We start from the raw sequence: 25,414 nt of genomic DNA on the forward strand, positions 1-25,414 counted from the left end.
TAGTGATGATATAGAAAGTGTATGAGGCGGTACATCGCGATGACCTCGTTGAAACATTAACCCTTGCCAAGATGAAAGGAAGCTGACCCAACAGTTGGAGTATTCTCCTCCTCAGCCTTGTCAGAATACACTCGATAAATATATTACAATGTCTCAGAGAGGTTCTGGGATATCATGCACGTCGAACCCTTCACAGTATCGCTTTGTAAGGAGATTCAGCTCGTGGTCGTATCCATTGGCCGATACGATACAACTCAATCCAAAGTAGGGTTGCGCATTGAAAGATTTTCCAGAGAAAATTGAATTCTGATCCAGAGAAGCTCTTAAGACTGCCGATCATTCCAGTGGCCAGCGGCGATGAACACAACTCACAACTGCACCAACTCGAACTTTGCAGCTGTCCACTCGAGATACAAGTCTCAAAAATCCCACTCACTTAAAACAGACTATGGAAACAAAGCATAAGGTTAATTACTATATTAAGCAGAGAACACCCGCATCACATACCCGACCTATCGATCGACACATATACACGCTAGACTAACCGCTGTCCGGCTTCTCAACGAAAGCTATCTTAGCATTGCCAATCTTGGAGCTTGGAAGTTGAGGTCTGCGATGAGCCGGGCGGCCATGGGGAATTTTTGCGCCTACGGAAATCTCGTAAATCACTTGCTAGATCGCGGTACCGACCCCCGTGATACTGGCACAGCTTGTTTTCAACGTCCACCATATTATGAGAATTTCATTCCGTATATTCTTTCGACTCCACTGATGAAGAAATGCTCAGAATCAAGGTAGGTAGTAGTATAATGAAATTCGGCATTTTGAAGAAACACAGAGATAATACGGGCCGGATCGAAGTGTGTGGGAATCACCTAGTGATATCTTTTGGATCATTATTCAGTGTCAGGTTATCCTTGAATCTTTCACTCAATGAAAATGCTCATCTCACATAATAAAAGCATTGAGAGGCACGAGCAAAGTAAAAGTTGGGTATAACATAGTCTATAATTCTCTTCATCGCATCTCATATTCACTTCATATCAACTCCACTCATCGATCTCATATCAATCGATCAACACCATAAATCCCACTTCCCAAGACCAACATGACCGAACATACAAAAACATTTTTGATTATACACAAGGAGGTTCATCTCTACCTCCTTCCTCATATTCGCCTTTATGATATTGTCCCTCCTCTCAGTCTGTAACGCTCAAACTGCCACTCCAACAACCAACCCAGCGAGACCCCATTAAAAGAAATCGCATTGCGTACAAAACTAGCCCTGACCTACGCGCTCCATCTACCTCATGATAGAGAGCACAATAGTCCATTAGCCAGTGACAAGACAAGGCAAGACAAAATACACAAGATATCCACCCTGCCATTGCCTGCCCACTCTACCCATTCCCGGAAATTTCTGTTCCTTCCTTAGTAGACACCCCATTTTTCCCAATTATCCGAAATACCCACCAATAGTGATGAGGGTTTTGAGAGCTTCATAAAGAAATCCATCATGATCATCAAAGTAATCCCAAGCAGCTGCAACCAACACGACAGGCCGTAGCGCCTATAGAAAAGCCGTATCAAATAAAAACTAAAAGGAAATAGAGGTAAATATGGAAGCTTTGGAGAGCCAATGAAAATGTGTAGCATACGGCAGGACTCGCAAAGCTATGCAATGAAAACAAAATAGAGAAAAAGACTACTAAAAAGATCATATACAAAGAGGGGAAGTAGAAGGTGTCAAAGTCGACTAAGTGGTGAACAAAAATGATGCCGAGAAGTCTGCATTATTCAAACGACGGAGAGTTTGGAGCGAACTCTATATCGATTGCTGCATGAGTTGATGTGTATTTATGAGCTGACTGGGGGCAGCCATACCAGGATTCATCATTCCCATTGACATAGGCATGCCGTTGAAATTCGACGTCATGCTTTGTGGGAGGTAACCATTCTCGGAATTGGGAGAAGCGTCTTCGAGGGGACCAAGGTGATCCTCACCCTCGAAGTCTTCTTCTTCACCACTGTAGTTGCCATAGGCACCTTCGGATCCATCACCACGATCGTGTGTACGACGATGTCTATTGGATACTTGTTAGCTCATGTTCGAAAAATCAATAACTGGGTTTAGGCGAGGACTGCTATGCTGCGTGCGTGTGGTGTGGTTGGGATTGAAATTCAAATAATGTGTAACATACTGTGCTAGGTTGTCTGAGCGGGAGAATGCTTTGCTGCAGTGTGGGCAGATGTAGGGTCTTTCTTGTGTATGGGTTCTCACATGTCTGGAGGGGGGTAAGTCAGCGGCTTGATCTACAGCCGGACAAAAGAAATGAAGAAATGAAAACATGGAACATACCGTTTAAGATGCTCTAAACGTTTGAACAGACGACCGCAAGTGGGGATTGGGCATGAGTGTGACTTTTGGGGATAGGGGCCAAGTTCCATCATCGTGGCGCTTCGTGCTCTTCGCACTACTCCACCTGGTCCTTGCATGTGTCTTCGTTGAGGGGAATGATCAGGTGGACTATCGCCTGCAAGATCATCATTGTTCAACTGGAAGTCTGATTGTTGCAAGGACATTGGGTTCATGTGAGGAGAATCCTCGACAGTAGAAAGGGGAGTTCCATGTCTGGAGAAATCAACTAAGTCTTTGTGGTGGGCCATCTGATGAGGAATTTGGTTACTGTATGTAAGTCCAGGCGGAGAGTTTTCGCCTGACTCGTCACCTTCAGCTACTGGTCCGACAGAATGCGAGACCGATCTTCGTAGATCTGATGGCCTGCGGGCTTGGTGAGAATGTTGACCAGCTGCGGCGGCAGTAGCAACGATTGATGCAACTCCTGGAGGAATTGACGAGCGACGTCTTCTTTGCTTGTACGTTGGCGAACCCTCAATCACTGAGTAGACATTGTTTGCTCCGTAACCTCTGGTTGCATGTGAAAATTGTGGACCGGACAAGTTTGATGGGGGTAGCTGCATCATAGTATGCATGCCATTGACACCACCCATATGATCCGGAATTGCTGTGTAGAGACCAGTTTCCTCATTTGCAATATAAGCCGGTTCAGCTCCCATTCCAAGGGCTTGTTGAGGTGGAGTAATTGGTTCAAATGAAATACCACGAGCACTGTAATCTTCATAGTGTGATGAAACGAACGAGGGCGCGGGAGAGTACTCTAATCCGTATGCAGGCATGGAGGCATGTCGCTGATGCGTTTGTCCAATTGGGACACCATTTTGATTGTATTGAACGCGGTTGAAATCAGGCTCCCTCTTGACTTGGTGCATCTGTTGTTGATGATGATGTTGCTGCGGTTGCATTGGTGGTTGTTGCATTGCCATTTGTTGATAAGCTGCCATTTGGTTCATCTCTTCTGGCATCGCCATAGCTTGAGGAACCATCTGTGGAGGAGGCATCGAATCCATCGCTCGCATCACTGGAGATGTTGATTGTGATTGATTATATGAAGGTTGTTGAGCAGAGAATGATGAAGAGTTGGCTTGCTGAGCCTTTGTGAGTTGTTCAAACAAGGATTGCGACGAGTCGAATTCGAAAGACAAAGCTGGTTCATTGACTGCTACAGTTGTAGCCTCTTGCCCCATCTTCTCTCTCTTCAAATCTCGCTCCAGAGCATCCAAAAACAACCTGTCATGTGGCACGCTATACCAGTAGAAAACCTTTTGCTTCTTTTGTGTTCTTATGCAATTGTTCTTGTATAGGAAGTCTAGGAAACCGCTCTTTGGCTCTTCAAGGGAGGCATCGGTGCCAGATTTCAAATTTCGCAGATCAGAGAAGATACCCTCTTCGAATTTCTTTGAATTCTTTACTGGTCGACCGAAAGCTTGGAATCGAAAAGACAGACATCTTACAATGTCGGTACCGGAAATATGAAAGAGATTGTTCCTACAATATCATCAGTCCCAATAAATTCCTAATAAAGAAACAGCTTCACTATACCACAACACGCAGGAAACGTATTCACCAGTTGGAAGGAGAAATCGTCTGATGTATTGATCCGCCGACCAATCAACGGGAGCAGATATTAAAAAGTATTTTACTGGATATCAAGTTAGTAAAATTCACCTGAACAGTAATGCTTGGTACTTACGGTTGTCAACTTGTTGGAGTGCTACTTGAGCATCTTGAGGGAGGCTTTGTTGGGCTTCACTGCTCAGCATGAAGGTCTCTGGTTTCTGTGGAGGAGCCATCGTCGCATGATGTTGCGAATACATCATATGCGCCATTCAATTGAGTCGAAACAACGACTCAAGAACAGTTTGTGTGGGAAGATATCAACTGAATCGAGTGGGGAATCGAAACACCGGCGAGGCCGTAAGGCTGAGAAACACGATAAACCGGAGATGGGGCGTGTTGATTAATGTTTGAAGTAATGGGAGACCAGCGACGTTAATGAAGCGATAGTATCCTCGAAAATTCGGAGAGCGAAGCGAGTGTCAGAGAACTGAATTGGTATCGGTATCGTAAGAACGTTCTATGAAATGATAGGGTTGGTGTTCGAATGGAGGGCCTGCTCCGGTACAGATGAAGCCAGATGAAGCAGTTGACGTTCGAGGGGTTCGAGGCCAGCAAGAACTTGACTCGAAATCTTTTTTAAATGTTTTTAAAAAGAGGAAGAAGAAGAGAAGGAGAAACAAAACCGTCTAATAGCGGTTTGGTTAAAATTAAGAGAAGGGTGTATGTGTTTAAAGGTCGACCGGACGACTAAAGGAAGTGAAAGATAGAAGCTTCGGCGAGCGAAAAGGTGTAGGGAAATGTGCCGCGACAACAACACTTTTCAAAAACAAATCTAATCTATTTCGTCGCGACTCTTTTTCGTTTCGTTCGGTCGGTAAATGAAGAAGAGACCCTCAGGTGAATGCTGCGATCAATAGAAGAGATTGACTGCGGCTGAGGGGTAGAATGTGCTTTCTTGTTGGATGTACGGGCGACCTGCGACGAGAATGAGAGACGTAGATTCTTCTTTTTTTTTTCGAGTTTGAGATGAGGAAGGCACGGGGGGGTTTAAGATGGAATGTTTGAGTTAATAGTCGTTTGAGAATCTCAAATCTGAGCCTTTTTTGGACCTGGTCTGCGCGGTCGAAAAGTGGTAGGGGCCTTGGATCTTTTTTTACTTGGATGGTGGATGTTAGGTGAAAAGTGGTGTGCACACTGCTGCACTTGAAGGAGAACTGGGTAAGGGTCAAGAAGGAGAAGAAGAAGAAGACTGAAATAATAATAATGACAATAATGACAATAATAATAATAATAATATAATAATATAATAATAAAAATAATAACAATTGGAATGAGTAAAGAGAACGGGTGGGTATGAATAGCCAAGGAAGAACGCTGGTGGTGGAATGAGTGGATGGTCCGCTCTGTGTCGTGTCTTGACTCTTTCTCCTCCTCCCCCTTTCGTTCTAACTTACTTTTGGTAATGTTTTCAAGGATTATAATCGCGCTCGCTGCTTTTGCTTTTTGCTTTATCCTCGCTTTGCTCTGGTGCTAAGTTGCTTACTGGGGAGTGTGGTAAGAAATGGTCAAGGGGTTGGTGATTGGGGATGGGTTGTGCTTGGGTTTGTGCTCAAAAAAGACGTCTTCTCCAGTCTTTTTCACTTGCTCTTTTAAAGGTTACAACCTCCGGAACTTGGGTAGCTGCTGGTTCTAGTGGGTAAAAAGTATGACCCCGGGTTGAATGAGTGGGAATATTCACTGCACTATCGTATAGTTCGTGCCTCATGCGTCGAATAATGACGAGAGGATCTGTACGAAGTACCGTTGGGTTCGATGATCCAGCTTCAAACTCGAGGGTGAGAGAAGGAAGGCTAGACAATCTTTTTGCTTCTTCTTGTGCTCGCCCGTTACTGCTGAGAAGTCGTAATGTTCGTAAAAGTCGTTGAACAAGCAGTTGTCGAACAGGGTTTATTGCTAATAGGTCTGAGAGTGCTTACTAGGTAGTTTGTGGAAGGTTCGAGGGATCAGATTGGCTGTTATCGTGATCTGAAGCAAGCGTCCAGGGGGGAAGAAGTAGTTGAAGGTTATCAAGGTCGTATGGGTTATGTATGCGGTATGCGGTATGCGGTATGCGATATGCAGGTGAGTGAGCGCAAGAGTGATTAGGGAGGTATTGAAGAACGAAGGATGGAATACTGTAGGTGGTAGGTAGTAGCACAGAATCCTGAGGATGGCACTAATAAAGAATCTCGGAGATGGAGGAGAACGTGAATGTGTGTGCGTTGTAGATGGCTTTCATTCCTTACGTCGGTGTGTGTTCGTGTGTATGCTCGTCTGTGTGCACTGTGCGTACAACAATCATACCTAGTAGGTCCTTGGTATAGGTATCGTATGTACCTAGTATGTATTCTATAATTTCCCGATATTCCTTCTTCTGGCTTCCTCTACTTTGGGGGAAGGGGGGAGGCTCGGTAATAGGATTCCGCGAACTTTTGATCTCTTACTATTGAGAAATGCCAGGTGGGTGGATTTGTATGGGAAAGTGGATGTCAAATGGAAATCATTCTCCTTGTAGAGCAAAGAGAGAGCTGCCCCGTTGAAATGATTTTAAGTTTTTTACAATGAGTGAGACGAGAGATACTGATACTGTAACCGAAGGAGAAAGTGGTCGTTAAAGATGTCTTCGATTTAGAATTAAATCAGTCATATTATTGATATTCATTGAAAGAGAGGTTCAACTGTTGAATTGCGTCCCTCAATTATGATATTACAATTTACCTATTGATATTTTCCTAGAAAACCCGGTACACATTGCGGAGGCATGATTTCCGAAATCGATAGATCATATCCAAAAAGACAAAACATCAAGAAGTACCTACCTTGAGACCTAGGTACGTATATAGGACGATACAAAATGCATTTGAATGAATGACTCAAGAAAGTGACCGCTAGGACATCATTAATTCTGATATCGAGCGATAATCTTAAAACGGCGTTGAAAGAGCAAATATTAATAGAAATCCCTAGGTGTTCAATTAGACTAGGTCCGTCTAAAGACTGCCACTGGTTGTTGATAATTTGATATACAATCTCGTATGTACAGTGTACAGAGTAGCTGACAGATAATAAAACATGACTTGTGCTGCTGATTCAACCAACCAATTCTTCCATCTAAATTTATATCCTTTCGTGCAACTCTCTACCCGCCCATCGTATACTTGTATCTGTGAAGCCCAAGAAAGAAAAATAGTAATGGAATGGTTGATTTTCCTTTCCAAAATCCATCCGGCTCTATCAATGAAGTGATGGCTTATCCCTTATTGTCATTCCCAGAAGCCTCCCTCTCTTCCTCTCTTCCTCTCTCCCTCTTCCGTCTGTCTAACTTTCATAAAATACGGGAAATATGAAAGGTCTCCTCGGTGGCTTAATTAGAGCCCTGTCAAGAATCAATGGTATGCTATCACCTCAGGCCTCGTGTTTGAGAAAGTATTCCGATTAAGGGTAAAGACTGCACGCGGCACAATCTGCTCCTGGCGCTTGTTTCTAGTTTTCTGCTCCCTATTTCCTCCCTCACGTATAGACTGAGCATGTATACAAACTTCCGGTCCATTTTCTTTCATGATATTGACGATTTATCCAAGATGTAGTAATGAGGTGGGAATAGGAAGGAGGCGAAGCATAACCGAATGTACTGTAAGCGTAACCCCAATAATGAATTGGTGACGGTGGAGGTGTGCAACTCCTGGGAATCTCTATGTAACAGTGCCTTTTTCAAGGTGGTGGCTTTGTTTCTCGTGCATCATCTGAGGAAGGCAGGAAATTTGTGTTTCAAGGTTGCCTTCCACAACCACATTCACTAGGTTTTTGGGGTGGGCCTACAAGTAATCCAGATCAAAGCTCACTCTAGAACTTTAGATCAACGTTAAGCAAAATCGATTATTATTGAAAAACTGGGTACAATAGTTCAAAGCATTAATTTCATGGAATATGAAACATATATATCTTTGGAGTTTCTCCACATCACTTGCGACCTGCATTTTCGATAAGAAAATGCTTCTTCCTTTCTTGCTTCTCCTTCATCCCTTGCTAGGCTCACATGATTATGCTGTCTCTTAAATCTTATGCCACCACTTGCATCGGCTTCATATACCTCATTAGATATGTAATCTCCGCGTAACCTTGCCATCTGCATATCTGGACCATGCTTCTTGCATCGCGAGTAAAAATTGTGGTTCCTCCCTATGCAAATTACTTTCTCGGTCGAACCTCACAGAAAGGAATGCTCTTTCATTGATATGACGATCTAATAGTCATTGGCCCATTAGTTAATGGAGCACGGAGGGTCGTATCGGCATGGAGAGCGGAGTAATATTCGAACTGGGAACGAGATTTAGAATTGAATTTCCAGAGAGACATCACAAAATGAGCTAGTGCGACCGCTTGGGGACTCGGAACTTGCAATTGAGGAAGCTGAAGACAGCGTGTTTCTATATTTGATCTTGAATAAGAACTGGGAAGACCATGTTTGGCATAAATCACCTTTCTGTGTGGGGAGGAAGTGGATCATGAGGGGCGTTGTTGACGGAAGTGTTATTCAATAAATGCGGCCAAAAACATTCGTTATGACATTTCAATATCCAAGCACAGATGATCCAGTCAGTGCAGTACGTTGGTACATTGGAAAGCCTAAGAAGGTTCATGCGTTAAGTTGACAGAGAGGCAAAAATCTTGGCTGGAAAAAGATTGAGGAGAGTGATTAGAATCTCAACTAGGTATATTGTAGTCTGACTAGATCCGACCTAAGGCTTTCCTCTCATCATAAGGGTCAGAAGAAGTACCGGAGCATCGTACTTCTAATCATCTCATCCGCAATTTCCATGGACGAGCGTGGAGATAGACAGCTTCGAGAACGAAAAGTAAATGCCTTTGCGTGAATGGCGCGCGATCTGAGCGTCAAACTCGTTGGATGATCGTTGCTATGACGGCAAACTTACTCAGTGTGCAGACCCGTGTGTTTCCAGGATTGAAGCTTTTGGCAGACTACAGTTGACGAATACCATCCATGTGGTTGAGACCAACGATGCGACCAACGCTCCAAAACCGACGGGTTATTCAACCCGCGAGTCACGAAAATGCTTGGTATGTCATCCCGCGCCCGTCGTATCCATAGGGGGGGTAAATATGTTATTGTGAAACGACGCTGAGGAGACCTCGGTTGCCCTCAAAATTGTAGGTACTATTTTTCATAATGACTCCCTAAAGCCGTTGAGAGGTTTGTGAATGGCTGCCAATCTTTCTATTCTTGTCGTCTTCGAACTTGGAAACATCTTTTCGTGGCCTTGCTTCGGATCTTTCGGACGGTGATAGTACGGTTGACATGTTCATCACAAAGCTCCATGAATTCATGCGACACCATACGAATATATTCAATTTAGATTGCCGACTTGCGCATCGTCTCGATGTTCCTATTTTCAACAACACTTGAGTCGAATTGCGAGTCGATGGGCCGGCCGACTTGAGCGACCGATATTTCTCATCCATCTCCAGTGGCGTGGCCTCCCAAATTTTCGATTATGGTGAGAATATCCAATCGTAGCCTCCACTGACTGATGTTAGTTTTCTCGTTCATCATTTGCTAGATTTTCTCATGTCATAACTCCCCGCCATCAATGCATAACCTTATAGCAGCGCGCGATTTGAACTGGACCCCTCTAATTCTTCCAATCAATCCTCACATATCAAATGCAAGCCATCATTGAAGCACCTCCAAAATGACACACACAGGATGTACCTTGTCATGTCTACCTACAGTATAGCGCCGTACCTCAAGGGTCAAAAATGTAATGAGGTTAACATCGCAAACCTGAAACTCACCTGATCAAAATTCTATCACAACCATATGGAAGCATCTCGCCATCGAAAATGGAAGGTCTTCACGGATTCTCGGGAGGATTTCTTGATTCAATTTCTACATTTACCTTCAAGAAATCTGGAATCTTTCGGACAAGGCAAGATCAAGCCTAAATGGAGGTGCCTGTTTGATCATCAACTTGAAACTCGATTACACAAAATCTATCTGAATTATAGCAAGGTATTGCCTGTTATGACTATCACGGAACCACAGATCCAACCTCTCTGTTCAAGGGAAACCCTTTTTTCGTGATGGCTTCTTCAATTTGAATCATGGATGAAGGGACACCCGGTGAATAAGCGATGGAACCAACATGATGATTGATCATTGGACAATCACGGGTATCACCCATTTATTTTCTTGAGGATTTCTTCTTGGATGCAAAAGTTTATTTCGCGGCGTGATAACAATAGACTCCAAAGACGGGCCGCATAGATAGCCATGATCTTCACTCGGTTTGTATTATTTTTATACTTACTTTACAAAGATCATCATTAAAATCGTGTCAAGCATCTCTTACCAATGCTTTCCCACAATTCGCAACAAAATTCCCGATATCCTAAAATTCCAAAAAAGTATTTTAAAGCAAGCAGGCAAGTAGGTAGGCATTGGACAATAGAAGGCAAGTACGCGCGAAGCATTCTTACCCTTAAACTTCCTCCAGCCACTCGAGTATCTTCAGCAATTAAACTCGGCGTTTACATACATACGATATTATATGTACCACCATAGTATCAACCCAATCCCACAATATTTCCCGTGCTACAATCTCACAGGACTCCACTATACGATGCGATGCAGTGATCCCGAAAATAGAGTACTCGGTAGATACATACAATCCCACCCTCGCAAGATCTTACCTCAGTCCAAGTTCCAAGCTTCCAAGATGATGTTCAAAATGATGTACTGGTAGTTATTTCTTTTGTAAAACGACGTACAATCACACGCACTGGACTAGTTCAATAGTATCAAGAGGGATTCAATTGCAATGCAACGATAAACGACTAATCTCGCAGGCTTTGACATTTCAACATTTGACTATCAGGTCGCTCCAGCTATTCGATATTTCAGTATGGAGTCTATCTCATATGCAATCTTACGGAGTACATCGTAGGGTGCATTCAACTTCTGCAGAAAAGTCAATACCGAGCGCTTGCTGAATGGGACCTGCCCGCAGTCATAAATCAAGAAGATGACTGACTGCATTTTCCCCCAAAATGTGATCCTTAAACGATTGGTTCTCAATCTTTCCCCATCATCTCTCTAAGAATCTGATACATCACTACTCGTAATTGGCTAGCTCTGTCACCCCAAAAATGCAATATGAATAAATATTGGTCTACTAGTAAACAGGGTTAAATTAATGCAGGTATGCATGAAACATCGAAGCTTGAGCTCTTCAGAATTCTCATTGGAGAGAAAGGCACGGCTGTCTCATCTTTTCTTACCATTCTTTGGAAATTGATCGCCCATCCGTCGCGTTGCCGCTTCTATGTACACGGAGTGCATCTACATCCCTTCATTTGTTTAGATCTAGATTCACCGAGCACCAATCCCAAGATACCCAACTAATTGAACCTTTCACGGATCGATGTGTAAAAGCGTTAACGCCATTCAAATTAAATACCAAGATCGGTATTGAAGCCACTCTTACTACCGGTCGGTCTTCGCTGTCATTTTACCCCGGCTATCAGATACCAATGTTGTGCCCTCGTGACTACGGTAGCGCTTCTGCAGACCACCAAAGCGACCTTCCTTCTATAATTATCCGCAAATCTTCTTCAGCTGTATTCGCTGGACTGGTAACTCGATGTCGGCGTCTAAATTATAACTGTTGTACTCCAATGATTTACTTCTGGATCTGTATCTTCAGATTCGAAGGAAATATAGAATTGCCATGGACCACAACACATGCCGTATGGTATCTCTGCCCAAATGCTGATGAAACGCTGACATCGGAAACTACTGAGATACTCAAAATAGCTCCATTCTTTTGACTAGCATGAGCCTTGAGGTAATGCTGATCTGACAGACCATCTGTGCGGAATTACACTTTTCTTTCTTGCTTTACCTTTTTTGCTCAATGAAGCTACTTCAATCTGGCAATGTCTTGCTTACTATGTAGGGTCCTCAGAGAGTATACTTCAGAGCTTGAAACGCCGGTGTCTACGGGTGGATTTTAAAGGAAGTTTCCTTTGACCATTTTCTTCTAGGCTGTATCAGATTATTCTATAGCAAGTAACTATTAGCAAGTCGTTCCGCATCTCCTTTTGGTAAACTAGGTGTCTACCATTATTGTTTATGTTAGTGTACTAAGTAGTGCCATTGTCAGTGTCAGTAGGAGTATATCTGCGCACGCTTTAAGATCGAAACAAAGGAAGGTTAGCTACCTAGTGTGGCTCACTGGCTTTCCGCAATTTGCAAAAGGGTGGCTTCCCTACCAAAATTTACTAGTATCTACAGTATCGTCTTTTTAAAATTGCCCTATGAGATGAGTAAGTCAAAGCAGTGTACTTGCGAAGCTCTCAGACATTCCGTACATCAGCATCTTATATCACATCCTGCACGGATTGATTTGTGGCTTCAAAGAGATTGCATAAACGATTTCGCAGCTTCAATGTACGAACTATCGGCAGTTGAGTTCCCTTCGTACCTCGCCGCAAAGCTACAGTATATTGGTACTCTCTCCCTTTGTACATTCGTATGTGAATGTCTCGTCTCACCCGAAACATCCATTCAACACGAGAAGGATTTCGCTAGAAGTTTGGTTCGTGCTAGGATCTCACTTTGCGCCCCATCTCGTAGCACTTGGAAATGCTTACTTAATAACTGACGAGATGAGATAAGTGATTGAATAATGAAGCAAAAAATTCTTTTGTTGCATATCGCGAAACGTAGGATCTGAGATCTGATTTCTTGTCAAGCTTATTCCATCCATCTTTTTTCGCAACAAAGGAAGGGATGAATGTGAAGGAGCGGCTCGTGTACATTATAGATGGAAGGATGAGTCAGTGTGCACCGTGCAATCCTTTGTTGATTACATACTATGTGGAAGGAGGTGCTGAAGGGCAGAAGAGGGATTGAAGCTGGTGTGGAGGTGGCAGTGAGAATGGGTCAAACATACCTTGATGCAAAACGATGGATTTTCCCACGTTTGATATTCAACGGGATGGTTGTTTGGGGTTCAGATGAGATTCTGAAAGGCGGTCATTATGTTCGGGGTGGAACAAAGTTCTTCGTGGATTCGATGGTTCATCGTGTTGTCGTGGATAACTGACCTTCCGGTGCCGCAATATACTACGGTGATAGAGATACTGTGGAAGGATCGAGCTGTACATCTTCATGTCTGTTTCGCGTTTCGTTTCGAGTTATGCTAGCATTGAAATATACGGTACTGGTACACACGTTTGTATAGGAACCCGTGGGATATTGCTCTCTTGCATTGCGATGTTATGCTGGGTGGTAGCATTAAATCAACAATCATGTATAAACCCAGAGCACCAATTGACCTTCGTATCCTCTTCCGAATAGGTGTTTTGAATCATATGCGCATAAATTGTTCACATCACACACACACACACACATTAGGACTATCGCAAGTATCGTCAGAATCCCACTTCTTGATGTGACATCTTCCACATCTGAACTTCACGTATCCATCGGCATTGTATGATGTAAGGATACATACAATATTGCACATATGAGGGACACATTTATCACAAAATACACACTGCCATATGAATGACAACTTCTCCTCGCAGAGAGTAGCGATGTAGATATTGGAAAGTCAAATCCAGGATATGCACACTTCTTCCCGGGCCTCCAGCTTTCGTGAGCGAGGTGGGTAGAATCTTAGGGATGATTTAGAAGTAACTACGATTTCTACCTATAATTCTCGTAAGCTACTAGTTGCATGTTCGTTTAGCACTGTCTTGGTTGAATTTTAGGGAAGTAAGTGAATCAATCCTTGAAACGCAGTATCTAGAAAACCCTTTGATGATGTGCCATTACTATCGTCTACCTCCTCGCAATCTCTAAATTCCAGAGTTTTCTCCAGCCTCTTTCTCGCCGTCTCTAGCTCAACATCTTGCTCACCGTCTTGCTCGTTGCCAGTTTTCAGTTTCTTCTTCGAACTCTTCATGCGCTTCTTCAATGCTAACTCACTCATACTAGAACGTTCAACTTGCGCTGTCCCTCCGCTGCTAGAACTGCTCGATTCGCCAGGTGATCGACGTCCGCGTTTCTTTGGCTGAATATTTTGCTTGTCAATGGCTTGGTTTTGATTGTCCGCTTCTGTGCTGCTGGTACCGTAGTCGTCCACATTATCGTCGTTCGTATCGTCGTTCGATTCTTCGTCGCCAACTTGCTCCTCCTTAGTCTCTTTTTGTCCGCTTCCGTCGTTGCTATTCTTTTTTTCACTCTCATCTGTTGCGAGACTTCCGTCCTTCTCGTAGTACTCAACACTTTCGCTGTCAATTCCTCCCGTTCCCCCCTCGGCAATTTCTTCTTGTCCGTCCCCATCCCCTTCATCGGCCTCGCTCTCATCAACATAGTCGGGAATATCGATCGTATTAGGAATCCAAGCTTTTCTCTTTTTCGGCCGGTCCGAATTCCTAATCTCAATTTGCTTCATCTTCATGCCTCTCCCTCTTATCGTACATGTTTCCATCATATGCTTGAAATTAATCTGCTGCGGAGTTGCACTGATAAATTTCCCCTCGCCCCAGATTCTTTTGTAGAACTTCACAACCCATTTCCTTGACGTTGTAGTATCTTCCCGCTTTGGTGTTACGGGGATAAACCGTTCGAATGTAATGTCTTCGATACATCCCGCCACAATCTCTGTCTCGAATTTGAGAACTGGGTCGGCTTGTACGAACCAATTCATGAGTTTGACTTTCTCTTCAGAAGTCAGCTCGCTAGCTGGTCTTACCCTTTTTGGCATGCTGGTTAGAGATGGTGTAGATCCATGATCTGTTGCGGGAAGAAGCCCCTGAAATATGATCTCTGATATCTCAAAAGCGTTACAAAGTTGGAGAAAGTCTGGACAGTGATTTCTTCATGGTTCTAGTAGCCCGGAGATCAGCTTCGGCTGGATGTTGCATATATGCTTTCTTTCTCTCCCAGCCAACAATATCCCTTGATTCTATGCTGAATTCTCGAAACCAATGGTCAAAAAGTACTCTAAAGAATGGTATTAATAAACAATATCTTTTTGTCACAAATACAATTTATGAGGCAAGAGTGTTCACATAAATGCATGATATGATGTCTTGAAAAGAGCACGATTGTTTCGACATACTACGTATATACATATCTACCCACCCCACTACCTTACCTTCCTGTCCTTAAGACCAACATATGCCTTACAACCCGACTAGAAAAATGTACACGAGAGGCCATTTCAACGCTTTTGAAGGGTTTTGTATAGATACATTAAGAGAATTAAAGCCATTAATGGGTACATTTTGACATGATTGCAAGATTAAGCATTTTTACTAGATTTGTTGCTTTGAAAGGGCGGTTGAGTCTGTCTAGAAGGGGGGGTGTCATTGAAATTTGTTGGAATCTAGTGGTAGCGATGGTGGTGTTACTCTTTGCTCGAGACATACATAGATAAGCTTATTGTATGCTTCTGCGGGAAACATGTTTGGTATATATAAGCAATTTCAAAGAAAGTGATTGTTTGAATGTAGGGGATCGAGAATCAACTCGGAACACTGTATACTTGGAGAGATGATGTCCCTGACTTTAGTTGAAGGCCGTAAGGTAAATTGAGATCGCTGGAGCTAACTGGTGAGATCTTGAGATTTGAAATATAGGAGTGAGAAGACTGGAACTGATTGGGAAGTTTGCCGACTATCTGATCAAGGGCCGATGGTAGCAATATAAAGACACCTGATATACCGACAGTGGTATGTATATCTGGCAGATGTGCATCTCAATTTACATAGAAATTCTATCTTCGACACAGAAAATTCGATAATCCCTAGAGTGGGAAATAGGCAAAGTAAACACACGTATACACACACATGTATAAGATTCATTCCATCGGAGTCTATTGAATTTGTTGGATGTCTGATCCTCGGGTCTCGATGGCGTCTGTCCTAAGTTCCACGGTCTCCAAGTAATGGACATAGATGGTATTTTATAATAATTAAATCCTCTGGCCTCATCACCAATCACAGAGATTCGTCGAATATGGCAATATAACATGTTTTGTGTAGTTTTAGTGAATTTGATATTGAAGTGGATAGCTCGATCATGTGACTATAAGGTTAGTTGAGCGTCCATAAGTGGACACATCAATGATTGTTGGAACGCTTTTCGTCTGCATGAACTTCTCACATCAGAAACCGAACCAAATGATAAAACCTTACTTATCATCTACGCCTTGATCCATATTCAAAATGGATACTCAAGGTCTCAGGTCAATCTCGACACTAAACAATTTCTCAGATATGGATCCTTGGAAGTTAAAAGGAACGTATGTATTTTAATGTACGGTTTGCATCATCCTTGACAGGGTATTCATACCACTCTATCACTTCCATCATAAAAGCAGCGGTTTGTGGAGTCTCGTGAGAGTATGAAGGTTCTAATTATGCAAGTATCTGCCGGTCATCAGCTAGTTTTAAGCGGCTATTGAACAGCTCCGAATGAATATGCAGATGCAGTGTCAGTGTGGAGTTTGTCTTGACTCGACAGCAACGTCATCTGCACGAATTGCTTATTTCAAGTTACCGGTGGGGACAGTGGGTATCTGTCGGAGAAGTTTCTTTCCCAGAAAATATGTCGCTTTGATGCGAGATCCATTTGTTTTGCGTGTGATATCTCAGCGGGCAAGACATTGCTCGGAAGCACATTTCGACTTTATACCCATGCGTATTTGCTCCACAGTTCTCGTTTTCCAACAGAGAGTATATCCTGTGAGCTTGGGTAGCATAAAACTATAGGAATTTTGCATCAAAAGGTTAAACACAACCCTCCATCTCCTCAAAAACGAAGGGGGGTGTAGATACACATCGGCAGTCCAACAGTAGGCACTATTACCCAAACCATTTTCGTTGTTATTTATCACTCCTGCCTTTGTTACTATCCGATCTTTGATCTCCTTACATCTCATCTCTATTCCTTGACATGAAATATGATCAATTGCAAACAAGCTCAACATGGCTGGCACCTTCCTTCCACGCATCGGACGATACCTTTTTGGGAGTGCACAGGCCACCATTCGAGCAGTTCATTCATCATTCCACCATTAGCTCCAACAACCTGATCGCTCCCGCATATAAACCACGTTAGTTGGGTCACAAACGTGATTACTCGCTGAGGCTTCTTACCACTTCGGGTCATGCATGTGATGGGTAGGATCACATAGGCCTTGGAGAATATGTGAAAGATACCGAATGAGGAAATTTACGTTAGGTTTGAAGCTATCTAGACTCCAGTGGGAGTGATGAGGTGCTTTTGTTGCACGTCGGGATTTTATGTCAATTATGCCATGATGGAAGAGTGGCTTTTTCGAACTCCCGATTAGAAATATGCACGTTTCGTGGACCCAGAAGAGGACGTGTTTTTATGAATCTTTGTGCAGGGTTCCATCATCTCAAGTCGAGATAGATAAAGACCCGAAGTATACAATACAGCGCTTGAGATCAATATACCTTTACCAAATTTTCGGAAAGACTAGGTCTTTGTTGAGAGCCAGACCCTTGCATGAGTTTCCGCGATAAGCGATAGATATAGTGCTATATTACCAATGTGTGCAGCTGGTTTGGTCACTGCCAGTCTCAATCGGCATGATTGTTTTGCCAGGCTATCGTCGCTGGCACTAATGTATATGCCTCCCCTTGAGACTTTTGTATCTTTGACCACCTGAGCATACAATCTCTAAAAATATATCCAGATGAGGCAAGTCTGGTATAAACTCCGAAGGTCTCCCACTTTCAACTGATACTCGGTGCTATAAAACCATTCCAGTATTGCCACTCGCTATAACTGCTAATGATGACATTATTTCTTATTCATTTAAGCATAGTCCTAGTCCATCTTCCTCATTTCAAGTCATTACCCACAAGTCATCTGAAGCTAACCCTGAGTTCGCAATTCCAATCTTGTCCCAGTCGACGGAAGAATATTTTAGCTATTTGATACTTTACAACGAAGAGATTTTCTGCTGCGTCAACAATATCTGTATACTCCCAATGAATACCGTTCTTGAAAAGAAGTCATTCCTTAATCAGAGTAGAATCACATTCCCAGTATTGAGTTTTGGGAACAACTATCACGATATCCATATCCTCCCCCTTCCCATTACGTCCTTCTGATGTGGATATAGATGTAAACATCATCCACTATGTCAAAATTTGAGAGGTACAAGGTTTCCACCTGTGTAGTTCATCAGTGATGGATCATCACTGAACACTCATATTGATAGCCACTAGAAAGTAGATTCTTCATCTCCATTTCGAATATTTTTTCAAGCACACCTATCACCACCTATCCATCAATGTTGTTTCCAATAATTACAGTACCATTTCCAGAATTTTCGATTTTAATAACGATCTCATACTACAGTAACTCATTTTCACTGTTGATTTTACAGTTTCATAGATACATCTACCATTCATCATACACACAAATCCGCTGTTGCAATCTCTAAAGTTTGGACTATCTAAATAGCTTCGATTGCTCGTTTAGTTTTCTACGGACTTTCCAACGGAAAGTTGCAGATTCGCTCTTGGTGCAATATGTATTGTGGATGACCAATTTATAGTATCAGTGCTAAGGTGAGTATATAAACAATTTGTGTATCTTTTTAGATTGTGTGATCGATGGGTAGATGTCCATATTATAATAGCAAGTTTAAAGGAGTGATATTCCCTGGTTGTGAGTCTGACCTGGGGTAGATAGATGTACGTATTGATTCAAAGCGAGAATTTTCTAAACACTAACATTACATCAGAAAGAGGCAGTCAAAAGTATTCGAACGGGTAGGCATATACATCGTTTCTCGTGTTTTAATCTCTATCATCTAGACTCCGTATTCAGGCATATCTCGAATAGACTATACATTTTTGGGGTTTTTAATACGATCTCCTATTTATAAAGATGATAAGATTTAAATCTACATCTCGCTATCGTAACATCTAGGTTATCGTTAAGATTACTTACTACAAATACTACACACCTAGATTCTCTCAATAATAAGCTAAACCTCTATCCTATCAATCTACCCCCTCTCCGCTCTCAAAGACACACGCAGGATTCTCGCTTCATATTCCTCATATCATCCCCTCTGTCTTCTGCACCATTGGTAGATATAGCTCGTGGATTTCTTTCCAGATAACGAAATATTGTTATACTATACTCACTCCATCGGATAACCAGCTCATTTCGTGATTACTAGTAAAGGGGATCGTTTATCGTTTATCTTCTTTATGGAGACATGTAACTCGTGAACCATATCTGTTATTCGATATCTACTTCATACTTCATACCCGATCCAAACTCCCTCCCCCCTCTCCTCGAAAGAACCACCTCCACTCCCATCATTCCCCCAACAAAACTTTCAATAATAAACATAACCATTTTAAACCCTATCGCTCTATACCTACCTATCCATCTACCTCGACTATCCCACCTCAAATTTCCCCCAAGTTTCTATATGGAAAAAAGGTATCGTAGATATATATCATACCTAGGTAGATGTATGTATACATCCAGCAAGAAAAGACATCATTACAATGCATATATATTTTGTATTCTTAAGAGTTGGTAGTATAAGTATAACTTTGCGTAGGTATAAAAACAAAAATATTTCTCCAATCCCTCTCTTCTCTCTTCCCAAACCTAATATATCTAACACTAATATTGATAGTCTATATCGTACATAAAGATGATTAATCCATAAAATTCTCTACTCCTCCTTCCTTCCTTTTTTGTATACATGTAAACTCGGAGGATGAATAAGAGAAAGGAAATGAAACGAAATGGAGAGATGTGATGCAATATAGTATAATAGTATAAGATGAGATAAAATAAATATACCACAACACCATGTAGTATGATCATTTCAAACCATTCAAAAAAAGAAATACATTTCCTCGACCAAATATCTATAATCCAATCCAATCTATTTATCTACCATCTATCTATCTATACATACATACAATACCAATTCTCAAAGCCATCCATAAGCAGAGCAGATAGAGCATAAGAAGTACCTAGTAAATCAACTTTATCTACACACAGTAAGCAATTAAAATATTGTAATTGAGATTATTCTTAATCTCTCTTGATCGAACGGGGAAGTGGATTGGGCTGTATGTATAGCGAGGTGGGAGGTATAGCATACAGTCTATCCTGCTAAGTTTGAGATTGGAAATTCAAAGTTTGGAATTCGAGATAGGAGAGTAGAGAATGGAGAGTAGAGATTAGAAGGAAGTTTTACAATTCATTGGATTACATTGCATACATTGTATTACACTATGAACGAACGAACGAAAGAAAGAAAGAAAGAAAGAAAGAAAGAGAGAAAGAAAGGAAGTATAAGACTTCTCAATTTTGAGATTGATATATATGGATAGATATGTGTGTATGTAAAAGATGAACGAATGTATGAACGAATGTATGAATGTATGTATGAATGTATGTATGAATGTATGAATATATATTAGTAAGTAGTAAAGTGATTATAGACATAATCCATCCGTATACAATAATAATTTACGAATTTGTTAATGTTATAAATCTACCCGTCTATTCATCACCCATCTATCTATCAGCAATCATCCAGCATACCTTTCCATTCCTCGCTCGGCTTGATAAAGGACAAAAGAATTCTCTTGATTTTTCTTCGCCTTGTTTTAAGACGCAGAGTTAGAGTTAGATTTAGATTTAGATGCAGAACTCAAGACTTCAAAGTTAGATACATTGAGAAATCCTTCTACTACAGTACTGCGGCGGAAAAGAAGCGAGAAGAAAAAGAAAAAGAGAGCGAGGTGATTAAGAACAGTAGAAGGGAAAAAGAAGGCGTGAAAGGATCTACATATAGTAATACCCTTCTTACCGAGGAGGAAAATAATTATTGTATTGTGTAGAGATCAAGACTAGAAATGTCTAACACAACATAGGTACAGCCAAGAGCAATAATCGAGTTATACTTGCTCAATGTATATTCTACGATAGGTGTTTTTAGTAAAAAGTTCATCGATCTTTCCCGAAGCGGAATATTGATGTATGAGTATGAAAAATATCAATACTCCCCTCATTTCTTTTCCAACATCGAATATTTCTTCAATACTTATTTCTCACCTATTATTATAATAGACATAATTATCAATCTATTACCAATCTATTACCTTTCTACCCTTTGTCCTAAGTCGTATATCTTGTTTTGAAGAACAAATCCATCAACACCAGCGAATTCAAAGCCATGTCGAGTTATTCATCAAGCGAAACGGATGATTCGCAGCCTCCCAGCATCACACTTTCCGCTGCACTATCGTTCGACGAAGATAAATTGCCGACTTTCAGTGATTCCGAAGGATATGATGGAGATGATGAAGACACAGGAATAACGAGAGCGTATGTGAAAAAGAAAGACATACCTGGAGAGAAGATGAAAAAGAAGGCACAAAAAGATTTGAAAAGAAAAAGGGAATTAGAAGAAATGCCAGAAGGCCGGTCGGAGTCAGTCTATTCCATGGTAGAGAACGGATCAGCAGAGAATCAAGGTACTTTAAATCAAAATTCTCCAAATTCAGCTAGTGGTGATCGCACGGAGCAGTCTCAGGTGGCTCGCTATGGAGTAGCAGTAAAAGCAGACAGACAATGGAGTGGTGTGGTCGATGGGAGATCAATACTTCCCTCATCGCTCAATAAAGGCAGTCATAATAGGGCAATGACTGAGCCAGAAGATGATCAGGTTTTACTAGAGCAAATGAAGGGGGGATGCCAAGACCATTCTTCAATACCAGATGGGAGAATATCGGAAGGAAAGAATGGCTTTGAGACCGCTCAATTTGCCTCAGAAACGGGCGAATATGATATAGCCTCGAACTCGGCATCTTCAATGGAAAGGCATGAATACATTCCGAAATCCGCGCCAATAACAATACCAAAACCAGCAGATTTCTTAAAGCGATTTCCTCAATCAATTCTACACCATGATGATGTGGCACCGGTAAGAGCAAGGCATGGATGGGGCCAAGCCAAGTCACGCACTAATAGAATAAGTCCTGAGCGACCATCACGGGTTGATGCTTCGTTGTTTGGTCATGAGTTGGAGCCAAAACCAACTCCGCGTACTATGACTGAAGGACTTAGAGCGACACAGATATTGTACGAGACGCTGGAAGATGTATTTTTGAAACGGAAGAAGACTTAGAAAGGTATAAAAAGCTCATGGATGGGACGGAGGGTGATGAAGAGAAGAATTGATAGAGGGAGGTGAAAATACTTTGAACAGTGTACAGCAAGCGAAATTAATACATTTGCGATATAGATAATGCCAGCGAAACATTGATAGACGTTTAGCTCTATGACAATGAAATTACTTCTAGCAGAGGTCAATGTAAGCCTTTGAAATGAGTTCTCAATTCAAGCTGGATGTTTGTGCCGCTTCCAAAGATTGAAAGTATCGATTTGTTGAGTTGTAGTTCAGAACATTGAAAACCATCATCAATACATGTCCCGAGGCCAGTTTGATATTTGGATTGGCACAGCATCTCCGATAATCGCATACCCCTGACCTAGTCAAGGGATTGGAGAAGAATAAGATGGTGAAGTGGAAGACGGCTTGCAAAGCTCGACTACTAACTTTCAGTGATAATTCAAGTACCGTATACCACTAAGTATGTGTCCTAACATCCGAAGATTCCGGGTTGAACAGTAAGATTCCTCATATTCACAACCCTCATGATCAAAATAGTTACCGCCATTAAACAGTAAGCCCTCTCTAGAGATCCATCGTGGCCACCATCGGAATAACCGGGAGTATCTTCTTCCAAGCTACGTACCCGAGTCGCTTGGTTGCGTTGTCCGTGGAATGGGAGAAAGCACGTATCGATCGAATGCTGGGTTGCCATGTATTAATCTGTATGCAGATACAGTTGCAATAAGAGTCGGGCCCCATTGTACATATGCGCCAATTTCGAAGATTAGCCATATTCCTACGGGGAGCAGGGAGAAAACCTGGAGGTTCCTAGTTTATTGGTAAAGAGTACTACTGTTGGTTGTTCGGAAAGCCTTCTTATTTGAGAACTCCGACGCTTGCAATGGCCCACGGGGAAAAATGATGGAGAAGAGGAGAAAAGGAGATATGGATTTCAAAGTAATCGGTCCGATGAGATATATAGTGGTTTAAATTGATAAATTGGTAAGGATAGGAAGTAGCGTGTAGTCTAGGGAAGTGTGAACGGCGGGGTCGGATATCGGGGTAGATGGTTGCGAGGCTTCCAAACCTGTGCTACGTAGGGACTTTCTAGTACTATTACTGTTTGACATACGGCTCGATCCATGAATTTGTGGCTGGACAGGTTCGGGGAAAGCTTGGAAAGCTTGGCTAGAGATGGGATGGCGAAGAAAGAGAAAGAAAAAAAGGATAGGAAGGCGGGGCGGAAATGTCGTTCCTAGACTCTTAGTGGACATGTGAGATATTGCCGATCGGAAGTTCCATTCTTGGATGGTGTTGGTCGTAACTTGGAAAACTTTTTTTGCGAGTGAGTTGTTTGTCTTGCGGAGGGTTTTGGTTGATGGAAAATGGGGGTGAACCGATGATCAACCGCAGATTCTAGAACTTCTTTCAAGTGTCCCTGTTGATCTAACTGGGTCTTTGTCCGAAATTGTGATATGGTGATGGTGGTGATGGTGGTGATGATGGTGATGATGGTGATGATGGTGATGATGGTGATGATGGTGATGATGGTGATGATGGTGATGATGGTGATGATTAGACATTCCCATCATCTCGAATTGCCTTGCCTATTCCCACCTAACAGACTCATTCAACGATGTCCCTGGTATTCCTTCAGACATGATCCCATCTATTCTATCATTCATTCATTCATTCATCCCATTCCAATTTTAAATACAACGGAGCCACCTCGTGAAGGCCAACTCTTTCTCTTCCCAAGATAACAAGGAGACCCAAAAAGAAGAAAAAACGAAAGTCAATTTGCATTCAGAAGTGGAGTATTCATGATTCGATCATCACTTGACAGGCAAAATAAATCCCACGTACGGTATCAAGTAATATGTGTCTAATCAATTCCCCGCCTTTTCCCCAAGTTCCGAGGAAAATCCGATTATGGAGTATGGGTCTATGGATATTATGTGGGTCCGCGCGGGTCACCACATTTTTTGAAGTTTGTGGGGTTTGCGGAGGTCAACATGCATGGCGGGGGTAGGTACAGCTGTAGCATTAGCAATTGAATTGATGGAGTCTGATCTATGAGATAGATGCATGGATAGGAACAAGAGACTTTGAGAGAGTTTGTGTGTGTGTGAGAGAGAGAGAGAGAGAGAGAGAGAGAGAGAGAGAGAGAGAGAGAGAGAGAGAGAGAGAGAGAGAGAGAGAGAGAGAGAGAGAGAGAGAACGAGAGTGTACGAGAGAGACATATGATGTGATTGATGATAAAGGACATCAAAGCGATCGATATCTGAGAATACAAAAGAGTTCACCATTTGTCCAGATGTCTCACTCTCACTCTCATATGAGCGGATAGAAATTGCCGGGTAAGCTAAGCTCTTGGAAGTTCAATCTTTGCCAATTAATGTCTAATGATCCTTCATCCATGCTTGTCATATTATCATCACCACCACCATCATCATCATCATCATCGTTGATGCATGTCAGCTTGGAAATGACGTTTGTTCAATTGTGTCTGTAATCTTCGCCGTTTTATTTTGGTGTAGCAAAACACCACTAACACCACCACCAACAACAACAACAACAACAATAATGGAGATGTGATACTATGAAAGAGTTCAAACGATATATATCAACACTAATTACCAAATATGCCTTTAACCTTAAACTTCCATACAAGACGCGATACGACTGATATAATTTGATATGATATACACACTTGCATACTCGGAACTGACTAGGTAATAAGCTCGTACATATCGACCCAACATGTCACTCTAAATATCAAAAGGTCTTCAGGAACTTTATTTCTCATGAAGATCTTTCACCTCTTTCATCCAACTAATATCCATTGGAGAGCCAAACTTCATGCACATCGTCTGATAGTCTACCACTCGAGCCACTATGCTAAATTCAACAAGGGACCTAACATTTTTAACTTTACTCTGCTTTGCCGATATACTGGGGAAGAGGGAAGCTCAATATTTCTTTTGCAAGATCTACCTGGTACCTCCCTAGGGAATGGGAAACAAGACAAGCTAGCTATTCATACCTACCTAGGTACTCATCGATATGTACCTACTACCTAGTATGTATGGTTTCGTACTCGCTCCGTACGTATGAGACCCCATCTTTGGATTATCAATCAATCATCGATGGGTCTCAA

At 42.0% G+C, this 25,414-nt stretch overlaps 5 protein-coding genes across 5 annotated transcripts; 2 read left to right on the top strand and 3 right to left on the bottom strand.

Annotated features, from left to right (window-relative positions):
* Positions 1 to 926: 926 nt before the first annotated feature.
* On the bottom strand, positions 927 to 5,227 carry EAE97_003747 (uncharacterized protein). The gene is made up of 6 exons (XM_038874259.1): positions 4,116 to 5,227; positions 3,965 to 4,064; positions 2,363 to 3,910; positions 2,205 to 2,288; positions 1,477 to 2,087; positions 927 to 1,423 (listed from the first exon to the last, which is right to left on the bottom strand). The coding sequence occupies exons 1-5, from the start codon at positions 4,249 to 4,251 to the stop codon at positions 1,829 to 1,831; spliced, it is 2,127 nt and encodes a 708-aa protein (XP_038734868.1). The 5' UTR covers positions 4,252 to 5,227; the 3' UTR covers positions 927 to 1,423; positions 1,477 to 1,828.
* Positions 5,228 to 12,918: 7,691 nt separating this feature from the next.
* EAE97_003748 (uncharacterized protein) lies at positions 12,919 to 13,149 on the top strand (the record flags this gene model as incomplete). Its single annotated transcript, XM_038874260.1, has 1 exon — positions 12,919 to 13,149. The coding sequence occupies one exon, from the start codon at positions 12,919 to 12,921 to the stop codon at positions 13,147 to 13,149; it is 231 nt and encodes a 76-aa protein (XP_038734869.1).
* A 666-nt stretch (positions 13,150 to 13,815) lies between these two features.
* EAE97_003749 (uncharacterized protein) lies at positions 13,816 to 14,817 on the bottom strand (the record flags this gene model as incomplete). Its single annotated transcript, XM_038874261.1, has 1 exon — positions 13,816 to 14,817. The coding sequence occupies one exon, from the start codon at positions 14,815 to 14,817 to the stop codon at positions 13,816 to 13,818; it is 1,002 nt and encodes a 333-aa protein (XP_038734870.1).
* A 6,495-nt stretch (positions 14,818 to 21,312) lies between these two features.
* EAE97_003750 (uncharacterized protein) lies at positions 21,313 to 22,266 on the top strand (the record flags this gene model as incomplete). The annotated part of the gene is made up of 1 exon (XM_038874262.1): positions 21,313 to 22,266. The coding sequence occupies one exon, from the start codon at positions 21,313 to 21,315 to the stop codon at positions 22,264 to 22,266; it is 954 nt and encodes a 317-aa protein (XP_038734871.1).
* Positions 22,267 to 22,741: 475 nt separating this feature from the next.
* EAE97_003751 (uncharacterized protein) lies at positions 22,742 to 22,966 on the bottom strand (the record flags this gene model as incomplete). The annotated part of the gene is made up of 1 exon (XM_038874263.1): positions 22,742 to 22,966. The coding sequence occupies one exon, from the start codon at positions 22,964 to 22,966 to the stop codon at positions 22,742 to 22,744; it is 225 nt and encodes a 74-aa protein (XP_038734872.1).
* Positions 22,967 to 25,414: the final 2,448 nt, after the last annotated feature.

The sequence above is a fragment of the Botrytis byssoidea genome (genome assembly GCF_014898295.1).
Source record: "Botrytis byssoidea strain MUCL 94 chromosome Unknown BBYS_006, whole genome shotgun sequence".
Lineage (NCBI taxonomy): Eukaryota > Fungi > Ascomycota > Leotiomycetes > Helotiales > Sclerotiniaceae > Botrytis > Botrytis byssoidea.